General features: G+C 36.4%; 1 protein-coding gene across 2 annotated transcripts in view; it reads right to left on the bottom strand.

The window, feature by feature from the left end:
* NFKB1 (nuclear factor kappa B subunit 1) overlaps window positions 1-12,173 on the bottom strand; it is a 79,134-nt gene that overhangs the window by 12,543 nt on the left and 54,418 nt on the right. Inside the window, exons 12-16 of one of the 2 annotated variants that reach the window (XM_034442185.3) lie at window positions 11,864-12,004; window positions 9,687-9,776; window positions 8,202-8,360; window positions 5,070-5,211; window positions 357-471 (exon numbers count right to left, since the gene is read on the bottom strand). In XM_034442185.3, coding sequence (XP_034298076.1) covers window positions 357-471; window positions 5,070-5,211; window positions 8,202-8,360; window positions 9,687-9,776; window positions 11,864-12,004 — 647 coding nt within the window. The remainder of the gene's footprint in view (window positions 1-356; window positions 472-5,069; window positions 5,212-8,201; window positions 8,361-9,686; window positions 9,777-11,863; window positions 12,005-12,173) is intronic. The other variant, XM_034442186.3, reaches the window with a different exon arrangement.

Raw genomic sequence — 12,173 nt, 5'->3', positions numbered from 1 at the left:
AGTAATGATAATTGTCGATGCAGAAAGTTGTAAAATGTTATATAATGTTGTTATTTATGTTTTGTATTTTACTGTTTGGTGTATGTGTATGTTTTTCTTTTCTTTTTTCTTTGTTTCCCCCCTCCCTGTTTTTTGTCTTTTTCTATTATGTTTTTTGTTTTAAAAATGTAAAATATTCAATAAAAACTATTTTTAAAAAAAAGAACAGTAGAAAGGTAATATTGAACGGGTCATATAAGCTTCAGTCGCAGACACTATGTCATCTTGTCAATTTCACTGTGTCCTCTATTATAGATCCACTGAGGTCCAAAAATGAACTGGTTTGGATAATTACCTTCTTCCCAATGTTTCCATACCTGGTAAAGGTCATTTCTCACATTGAGAACAGCAGCAGCGTTCATGTTTGCTATTACTTCTAAAAGGTTCTTCACCAGTTCCATGTGAAGGTGAATAATTGCTAAGTGCAGGACGCTGGAATTGATCAAAAGGAAGAAAGGAAAAGAAAAGAAATTTTTCAGCAATAATACCAGAAGAGATAAAGATATTGCAAATAATTTTCCTTACTTAGCATTTTTGCAGATTATACAGCTGTGTAGGAAAATTGGAATTCCTTTTCTAAATCCAGACTTTTAGTGACAAATAAAGCTACATATAGTAGTAGACTGAATTTCCAGAAAGATAGCCACGGTTTTATTTCAGACAACAAAGGGCAATCTTGAATTTCTTTAAAACCTAACATCACGTGAAACGGAGTTGAAATCAGTTCTGTTGAAGTGGACTTTCCATCATCAATTTAGGGTATCACAAGCCTCCCTGATATTCTTATATCATTGCTTCTTAATTTGATGGAACACAGTTAAGACAGTTAGAAATATTATAGGTAGGCATGGGCTAAATCCTTACAATCTGGCATAAAGAAGTATGATTTGTATATTTAATATAAATATAACCTGTAAACTTAAGAAATAAAGTAGTTTTTTATTGTCTTTCATGATGTGATTTAGGTTTTTTGATGAATTATTGGGTATGACCTAAAGTCTGCAAGGCTGAGAAGTGCATCAGCTTGAAAGGGAAATTACACGTTCCTTTAGACAGTTCCCTACTATTAAGCAGATCTTTAATGTTCCTATCTTTAATAGATATTCAGAAGTGTAGCTAGAAAAAGAGTTGCAATGGGGAAATAACTCTAAACCACATTTTGTATGTAAGATGGAACACATTACGGAAATCCAACCTCCTTGTTTTACAGTATTGAGACCACAATTTCTTATTTCGTTAAGTGCATTTGGTTCCCATTCATTCATAATTCAAAAAAGGAAAAAGGGTAGGAGAAACAATCGAAAGTTCCCACAACTGCCTATGAAAAGATCCCCTGATGTGGTTCTAACTGATTTTAAAATTGAGTTTAAAACTGTCCATCTCCCTCAACTTATCCATTATTGCTTAACCACTTTTCAAACTTACTTTTTCAGACAATGCATCAAGGAGTGAATATTTTTTTAAATAAATAATATTTTTTAAATTATTTTTTAAAATAAAAAAACTAAGATCTTTTTGAGGGAGAAAGAGGGATTGGCAAGGCAAAGACGCTAACATAAATGATTTGTTTGGTTTGGTGGAAGATGCAAGAAGAACAAGGAGCAGCATTTTCAAAAAAGCTACACCCAATCTGCACTCCTTTAACTCCCATCATATTTGGTTGTCCTGGGCAAAGGTGATTTTTGGAGAGTGTGTTAACAATTGTGGGGGTTTTTTTCCCACGTTGTGCTTCTAGCATGAAATGCTGAACTGCAAGTTGGCTCAGAGAATCAAAACATTTTCTCCTGCATGTCTTTTTCAATAGCAGCCAGCCAGATGTCTTTGAAAATTCAAATACATCCCTTGATGATGGAAATCCCAAAAGTGCTTTTCCAAAAGGCAATGGAACTTTCTTGATTTTTTCCCCTTAAAAATATTTTGCTTCTCATTCAAGAAGCTTCTTCAGTTCTGACCTGGATGATTGAGAATTTCCATAGAAATTGATAATGGAAAGTTTCAACTGGTTTCTGACCAGACTAAGTTGGTTATAGAAAGCATACAACTCAATTCTTAGAAGCCCTACCCAAGACCTGTCTATTTTCACTCATAACTGAAAGTGCTGCTTATGAATTTATTCATTCTTCTTCATTAGGTCTAAAACATATAGTATATCTAGTTCCAAAGACAGAATTGGTAGCCTGATCAATGATTTCCATCTAGTGGAAATCATAGGCTGCTGGAGTTCAACCTCATCACAATCACAAAGATAAAAGCTTCCAATGACAATGGAAGTCAAATCTGGTTTAAAAAAAAACTCCAAAGCTGTTACACCTATCCCTAACCAATATTTTTATTTAATTTTATTGTTTTATATTCCATCCTTCAATTCAAAATAAAATCTACTTGTAAAAAAGAAATCCTGTATGGAAGAGCAAATTGTGTAGTTCTTGTTATGGCTAATTTGGCTCACCTTCCTGTACAGATCCATAGTTATTTGTCAAGATATGCCTTGAAACAATGGCCTGTGGATTAACACTATGGATAGTCTTCTATCAGAGGCTGGGAATTCCCCAGTAGAATATATTTTCCTATGAGGGAAATACATCTAACTGTTGCCCCATCTCACTCGGCTCAGAGAAGCATATATTGCATGCAATGAGATTCATTGTGAGCCAACCAATAAGATTTTTAAGAATAAATTAAGCATGTTTATATGGCAGCTTTATGCTGGTCCTTTGAGAGAGGGAAAAACAGTATTGTTTGAGGCTAAACTAAGTTCCTCCAGGCAATTGTCTCCCTTCACATATTATGAAATAACATATTCAACCTGAAATCACATTCCAGAGAGACTCCAATAATAACAAAGCCTCCTAAAAACTCCCATCCTAAATTTCACCTTTCTAATGACCACACTTAGTCTACATGTGAAAAAGGGGCCGAAGGCAGCTTGAAGGACTCCAGTTTTTCCATAGTGACATTAACCCCAATTGTGTCATTGCTATTAAGAATGTAATGCAATGTAATGCATCTCACACATTAACATATTTTGAAGGAATGGGAAAGGAAGAGGCAACCTCCAATTTTCCAATAGCAATAGCAATATCACTTAGACTTATATACCGCTTCACAGTGCTTTACAGCCCCCTCTAAGCGGTTTACAGAGTCAGCATATTGCCCCCAACAATCTGGGCCCTCATTTTACCAACCTCGGAAGGATGGAAGGCTGAGTCAACCTTGAGCCTGGTGAGATACAATCTGCCAAACTGCTGGCAGCTGGTGATCAACAGAAGTAGCCTGCAGTACTGCACTGCGGCTCATTGAGTGCTGGAGTTCAGAGGATTACAAAATGAAAACGTTTCCAGCTATCTTATATTAAATATTGCCAACATACAAAAGGTAATTAACCAACGGGGAGAGGATGGCTGCATTATTTGTGCCTTGTGAACACTGCCTAAGAAAATGGAGCAAGATATAGCATGAATAGAATTCCAGTATGGTAATCAAAACAGGATTTCACAACATGTAAGGAAGAGGAAGCATGTATTTAGAAAGAGGTCATAAATCAAGACTACACATTTTCACAAAGCAAGAAATTGGTTTAATAGAGTATGCAAATCTCTTGTACTAGAGCTGTTAGGAATCACACTGATTTGACCTAGCTCTTTGCAGCAACATTATTACCGTTGGCCACGATGAAAGATCTTCTTTCAATGCTTTATTTCTTTTAAACCATTTTTAAAACATTCTTTTAATTTAAATTCAACCTTCTTTTGATTCATAAACCTACATGGGCTTCCTCCCAGATCTAAGTGTCGGGGAAGTGCTGGTAACATATGATTCTGTCAATTTCTACAGCTTCAAAGTTGAGAAGCTCCTAGTTCTTCATTATTGGTTTGAAGGAAATGGCAAGATTAAATATCAAAGACTGATGTTTGGAATAGGAGGAAAGGTAGATTCCTCCCATCAGATAACCTTCCAGATATGTTAGACTTCAACTCCCGTCATGTCCAGATAGAGTGTTTCCATCATCATTATTGTTATCTTTTTTTCCATATGGAAATTCTTCAGTACATTCTGGAAGAATAATTGATTTGTATCAACTGCAAGAGATGTTAACTGCAAAAAACTCAAGCCTTAAGGCATTCTGGAAAAAAAGACTGGAATGAGGGATGAGTTCTCTCTGATCTAAAAGCAAAAGGGATCAAAGTCGAAGTGGGGGGGAAAAAACCCCTCTCATCCTGTTTTGAAATGTTACATATAGAGATGAGTCAGATAATTTTGCCTCTTTTTCTCTAAATGAGAAGCACCTACAATGAATCATTGGAATGTAGCCTCATTTTGGAACCATTATTTTCCTTTCTGTGTCATCTCAAGAGTAGAATATGACATCTATTACTTGGGGAAAAAATAAAATATTGAGAATGATACTTCAAAAGCTAAACTGGTTTACCTAGAAACAATAGAAAAAGCAGTGAATTTCATGAATTTTACTTTCAGGCTAGTACAGATGGAACTGCATCTTAAATAGAGAGAGAGAAGAGAGAAGAGAGAGACAGAAGAGAAGAGAAGAGAAGAGAAGAGAAGAGAAGAGAAGAGAAGAGAAGAGAAGAGAAGAGAAGAGAGTCATAGACCCCTGCAGAGGATAACTTAGCAAGCATCAATATATGCATTATGATGTTATGATGAATATTTTATCACTCAATCTTCCTTTTCCTCTTCTGCAGAGAACCCTGTACTTACTCTCTGCCTTTACCATGAAGTTCTGTGTACACTGGCCTGAAAGTAAATGTCATTGAATCGACTCAGACTTGCGTGATAAGCTGCAACACAACTATAAAAGGGCAGAATTGGCATTGTGATTCTAGAACACACTTTTTTTTTTCATTTGGCTATCAGCTGTAGACATCATGGAGAAAAGCTGTTTTTCTAATAAAAAATAAAATGGAAAACACAGAATTTGGGAAATTAGAGTTTTCCCATCATGTAAAAAAAAAAAAAAAAGCCATGCCATCATATTCTACAAATTTGCTTTTATGGTATTACATACTTACTTATCCCCATTTTCATCCTGAACAGTTGTAAGGGGGCGCTGTACTGCCAGAAGCATCTTTACATCTCCTGTGACTGCATAGTCAAAAAGAGCATTCGCGTGTCGCTTAGCAAGTTCCATGGCTTTTTCCAAAAAGTAGGCATCTGTAGGGAGTGGAATTATCATTTTCAGTTCTAATGGAAACATACACCCCAAACTTTCTGAATACCAATCAGATGCAAGAGAATGAAACCTCTATACTTCAAAATTATCCTATAAGACAGGGGTCAGCAATCTTAAACACTCAAAGAACCACAAAGGTCCTAACCGGAAGCCCCCATTCAATTCTGGAGCCGACCAGAAGACCAGTTCCTCCATCATAGTCTCCTCCTAACGTGGCGTACTTTTTCCTCTGCCTGTCCTAACCAAAAGCCCTATCAATTGTGGAGCCGACCAGCAACAGGGAGCCGCAGCAGAAGGATAAAAGAGCCACATGCGGCTCCAGAGCCGCGGGTTGCTGACTCCTGTTGTAAGAGAACATAGAAATTGTAATCTGAAGCAAAACATTTCATCTGCACACTAGGTAACTCCATGATAGCTAAGCCAAAATTACATGCAGGATTTACAAAGGTGGAATCTAGTAAAAAAAAAAAAAAGACTTCCATAGCCAATCACAAAGCATCCATATCACAAACAGAAAACTGTTAAGTACCAATATACAGTATCTGTATTTCTGGTATTCTCTAATTAATTAAATATACTAAATTATTCAAGAATCTGGAGACAAGTAGAAATGGGTTTGCTCCCAAACTTCTAAGGCTCCAGTAGGTCTTGAAGAGATGAAGGTTAACTGAGAAATATTTATTTTCTTGCATTTTCTCAGTGTGTTTCTGAACAATCCTAGGTTCAAGCAGTACCATGACCAGGTGCAATTGTACAAGGCAGGGGTGGTATTCACTTACCTTCCCTATCGGTTCACAAATGTGCACACCCAAGGCCTTCTGCACATGCGCAGAGCCTCAAAAACATCAAAAAAAATGGGACGCCATGACACTGCACGGGTGGGTGGAGCATCTTGTAGTCGCCCCTACCGGTTTGCCTGAACCAGATAGAACCGGCTGAATATCAGCACTGGTACAATGGTTCTATTTGTATAGACGTGAAATTTCTATTTCAAGGCATTGTTCAAGCCATGAACAATGGTACAGTAGGACAATTCCAGCTGTCTATTGCTGTTTCCTTCTGGCTAATTTCACCTTTGCTTGCTTCAACAAGCAAAGCAAGCTATTCCCTTGGGAAAAGTTACAACGCAGAGAGCTGCAGAGAAACATAACAGTTTTGTCTCTGGTGTATTTGTTGCTGGAATCAAAAGGGCTGGAAGACTAAACAGAAGGCTGTTTACCTGGCCGGACTCAAAGAAGCTACAAGGGCTTTAGATTCTCATGTCAAATAACAACTGACATTCCTCGTTGTTTTTATACAGAAAATCATTAAAGCTGTTTCACTGCCTGGTCATAAGAATACCCACAAACTTTAAGTTTAAGACAGTTGTTGTGCCTGTTAATTAATGTGAAGTGACATGCATTGTATGCAATTGCACAAAACATTCTTTCATGCACGATCTTTGTTTTCCAGGACATATTTCACATAATACATTTACTGCCATGGAAAGGAGGATTGGCAGGTTCTTCTCTTCCAACTAGACTTTGCATCAGCTGAGATAATCTTTGATGGCTCTACTTCCTAATACTGGAGTTAGATGGACAGCAAAAAACGTCATTTCTTTGAGGCACTCAAATTATGGAATTTCCCCTCCTAATATTATTCATCTTTTTGTACTCCTCAAACAGTGAGTATCCATTTTGTTCTCTCATGATTCCATGGTTTTAAACTTTATAACAGGCCTGTCAAACTGGCGGCCCACAGGCCGGCTACATCATGCTCAGGCCACGCCCAACCCAGCTCCGCAAAGGCAAAAAATGTCGCGATACGTCAGGATCCGGCCTGCGATACAATCGAGTTTGACACCCGTGCTCTATAAAAATCCTCAGTTTTTAATATATATTTAGTCACAATCTGTTTATCATAGCAGTGTTGGTTTATTTTGTTGCTGATGTTGCAGGTTATATCTTTAAAGTGTTATAAAGTCAGTTAAATTTAGGCTCAAAAAGGGATAAATCAAATTATATTAATAAATGCACACATGCACTCAAACAAGTATGTAAGTACACATACATTTATGTACATGTGTACATTAGGATTCTTATTTATTTATTTATTTATTTATTTATTTATTTATTTATTTATTTAGTTTGTTTGTTTATTTATTTATTTATTTATTTATTATATTTCTATACCGCCTTTCTCCCGTAGGACTCAAGGTGGTGTACAGTTAAGAAAAATATAGACACACAAACATCATAAAATTGCTAATTAAAATTATTACTTAGTTTGGTCAATTAAATAAAAACCCAGAATTAGATAACATTTAAAAAATCATTCACATGTACATATATTTAGCCCCACCTGTTGGAATATCAGGGTCTTGAGGGCATGGCGGAAAGCACGGAGATCAGGGATATTCCGTATCTCCGGGGGCAATTCATTCCAAAGGATTGGAGCCCTCACAGAGAAGGCCCTCCCCCTGGGAGTCGCCAATCGACATAATTTGACTGACGGTACCCTGAGTAGTCCCTCCCTGTGAGAACGAACTTGTCGGTGGGAGGCTATTGGTGGCAAAAGACGGTCTCGTAGGTACCCAGGTCCTAAGCCATGGAGCGCTTTAAAGGTGATAACTAACACCTTGACCAAAGATAACTAACTTATGACCAAAGATCATATTATTTCTTGAACCAAAACTGGACTTTAAAGCCAGCTTTATAAAACTTAAAGCAGCACATCAGTCATTTCTGGATGGCAGGTTACAATGATAAAAAACAGCACATTTTAAGATGCAGATGCCTCTAGTAGTCTTGAATAAATAACTAGAAGATGCTTGAGTTAGAAAGTTGATTTCTCAGTTTCCAAAAATGATCAAATCTGAGCATCTGGAATTGCACAAGTCATCTAAGAATTGCACGTAAGCGTCACTGTTTCATCTGTACTTCACCTTCCTAAATAACTGCAAGGATGCTAAGTAAACTTTGCCGATTACCTTGTAAATGAATGTTGGCACTAGCATCTTCTATCTCAGAAACCGAGCCAGTGCTGGCTTTGCTTTTATCTTCAATCTCTACTTTTTCCTTGAATTTCTCGTCGTGTTTTGTGTTACAGCACATTTGATTCTCTCTTTTGGGCATGCCGTTTGAGACTGCTTAAAAAGAGAAACATGGAAGTTTTTAATTAAAATCCAACAAAACCAGTGGGTATATTGCATCAGAGTATAAATGGCAAAAGTTGTGGCTCGTCCTCTTATTACACTCAAAGTGAATGCCAAGAGATGCAGACATCATTTCCCACTAAGCAAAGACACTGGTCCAGAAGTTTTTGGCACAATTAAATAACCTGAACATCCAAACAGTTACGGCAGAAGTGATCTGGGGTTGTCCTCTTGGCTATATATACCCTCACCGCCCTCCAAGTTGCAACCGATTGCAATAGGACCCTGCTGCAAGTGGATGCTGTGAGTGTGTGTGTGTTTGAGATTCGGAGGGTGATTGTCTGGTGAGGTAAGGATAACTTTGCTCCCTATAGATTGTGAGTTTCCTGAAATACGTTGTCGCTTGCAACAATTGAAAAACTATTCTGTTGGCTTTAAAGTTTTTTTCGTGTGTGTGTGTGTGTGTGTGTGTGTGTGTGTGTGTATGTCTAATTCCTGTGTAGATTTTTAGAAATTCCTCCCTTTCCTCTGCAGGCTATATTACTATTCTCTACTACCACAAATAAAAACATTTAGATTTTAGATCTTTATAAAAATATAATTATCAAAAATGGATTTGTATTTTACATACAAAGGAGGTGTTTTAAGAAAGGAACTGAATCAAAAAGAAAAAAGAAAACTGAACAGAAGGTGATGGATAAAGAGCAAAGCAGGGGTGAAATTCAGCAGGTTCTAACAGGTTCTGGAGAACCGGTAGTAGAAATTTTGAATAATTGGGAGAACAGGCAAACACCACCTCTGGCTGGCCCCAGAATAGGGTGAAAATGGAGATTTTGCAATATCCTTCCCCTGCCACGCCCACCAAACCACACCCACAGAACCGGTAGGGAAACATTTTGAATTTCACTCCTGTAGCAAAGTGATGTTCCATTTAAAACTATACTTTGTCCTATCTTTTTCTGGTCCTATCCCTGCCATTGTCTGCTCCTAGCATTCAATCTAGATCCTATTTAAGGCAATCCAATACAATTCAATCCATGCCCTATAGTAACTATGAACTGGGCAAACCCATTCGTCCCTTTTTTATATTTCTTTCCTAAATTGTTTGCTGTGTAGGTATTTCAGATTGTGTGGTCTTGCAACAGGAAGCCATCAAACTTGTTCCTTTACAAAGACTATACTTATAGGCAGAATTATATACTATAAAAATTAAATGATTTTGTGTAATCATATTTAGATTACTTGACTACTAATAGTAATAGCACAAATAATATTCCAATGCATAACACAAATGAGGGGAAAAAACCCTTTGATGTTTACCGTGTTTCATTCCTGCACCACTTTTGTTTGTGCTGGAATGGAAATGCATTGTGCCATAACTGGAAAACCCATATGGTGGGTACCCATATCCTAAAAGAAAAAAAAAAAGAAAGATTAAAAGGTTACACTTCATTAATTGTAGCTTTTTTCAGTTGAACAGGATTCACAAATGAACTACTCAAGTGTATTTAATAATAGTATTATTAAATAGTTCCACGTGACAAAATTATCTGGAGAATGTCCTGGTCTGATGTCTTGGTCTGATGAATCTCTATAGAAGTATGTACATTTTTGGTTTGTGCCAAGTGAAAAAAAATCCAGATTATAAGTAATAAAAAAAAATATAAGGAAGGCATTTTCTCATCTTTTAAAGTTAAACAGTGGCATCTATAGATGCTTATAATATGTTCGTGTCATGTTATCTCTTTCTAATTTTATCATAAACAAGAAAAACATAAATTATTTAGATCTGTAGCAGACAAAATAGAAATCTAAGTAGTACAAATGAATCCATCCACATAATAAAGATAAATCACAGGATTCAGGTTCTCAGAATTATAACAAACAGAAGAGTATGCAATACCTATGCTTAACATGCTATTTTCTATGGATATTTCATTGTAAGTACAGACACATTTAAACACATATGAAACACATAAACACATATGATTTAGACACATATGAAAGTATGCTTTTAAAACTTTGTTATATACTATATGTAATAGGATATATAAATAAGTCTGGCATTAACTATGAATAGGTTACTAAAGTAAGTTTCTTGCAATTATAGCAACTTCAGTAAAATGTGTTTTTTTCCCCCTTGCAGGCCTTTTGGTGCACTCTAGCAATAATCCAACTTTTATTCAAAGATATATGTTATTGTTGCACATTCTATTAGTATTCACCCAGAAATGCACTACCTGGTATGGTGTTTATCACTGTAAATAAATGCTAAGGCTAGTACATTAATTTACTCTTAAGCAATACTAATTCAAATAATTAAGAATCAAGAACAATTAAGTGCATTTATTTATTCTTAATTAAGAGTAAATCCAATTGAATGTGATATGGATGATATGGATGCTGTGGATAATTTCTATATCCACAGAAAGAAAATGTTATATGTGTGTATACATCCATCCATCCATCCATCCATCCATCCATCCATCCATCCGTGTATGTATATATATCTCATGCATGCATAGGCCATAAAAGAATTAATAACATATTGGACATTCACTAATAATTCTTTTAACGGGAAAGAGAATGATTTTTGTAAAATTTGAATACAATGGGAAAATTTAAATTTGTACAAAGCAACCAGTTTGTTTTGTCCTGTTTTATGTTGTGTTTTTTTATTGCTTTTGTGTGCCTAGTCAGTTTGTAGTTGGGGAGTGCCTAAATTCAAACAAACAAACAAACAAACAAACAAACAAGTGTGCACTGCTTTGCCAAACTGTCCTCCAATTAATTCAAATATTTTATGTGAATTTTGTAAAATATATTACATCCATTTAAATTAAAAGACAATTGGTCTTAATAGAACCTCTTCTCCAACTGTACATAAAAATGTACGGTATTAAAGATAAATATTTGTGAAAATATTTTAGGGATGAAAAATGTTATTCTGTCAATTTGCCTTCATAAATACTTTAAATTGAAGAAAGCAATATGTGATGTAATCGGCAATTAATTTAATATACAGAGCCATCCAACTCCATAGAGAATTAAATATATGGCACAGGACCCGGATACCTTCGAGACCGTCTTCTGCCACCAATAGCCTCCCACCGACCAGTCCGTTCCCACAGAGAGGGTCTCCTCAGGGTGCCATCAGCCAAGTTATGTTGGCCAAATCTATTTAATTATTTTAATTTTTAATTATTGTTGTGTCTTGTGTTTTTAAACTGGCTGTACACCGCCCTGAGTCCTTCGGGAGAAGGGCGGTATAGAAATAAAATTATTATTATTATTATTATATAGACTGTACTGGTGGCAGTAGTTCAGATTCAGCACTGTATGGGGCCACAGACATGAAACATAACTTCTTAGGTTCCCTAAATCTCCTGCCAAACAAAACCCACTTTATCATAGTGACAATCCAAAAATGAAAGGAAAACCACTTCCCAATCCATTTCCCATTACTCATTCATAATTCCATTAACATTTTCCTTTACCTGACCCAGCACTGCTGCCACCACCTCCTCCTCCTACGCCTCCATACATTCCACCTCCTGCAGCACCTGCGCCACTTCCACCAAAACTATCGGAGAAGTTTGGCATGAGTTTCTGTCGTTTCCTTAGCACTTCTTCTTTATCTACATTTTTGACAAAAAATAATATGAGAGAGAGATGCAACCAAAACCTGAAGGCACATCCCTTTGTTTCAGAAGGCAATGGGCTATCAAATAGGGAACAACGTCTGTTGCTACTGCTGCACATTACACAACTATGAGTTGAATTCTCACATTTTGTAAGCATATGACT

The sequence above is a fragment of the Pantherophis guttatus genome, chromosome 8, assembly GCF_059756535.1.
Source record: "Pantherophis guttatus breed Tessera chromosome 8, ASM5975653v1, whole genome shotgun sequence".
Taxonomy (NCBI): Eukaryota; Metazoa; Chordata; class Lepidosauria; order Squamata; family Colubridae; genus Pantherophis; species Pantherophis guttatus.
This window is presented reverse-complemented; position numbering and strand designations above follow the sequence as displayed.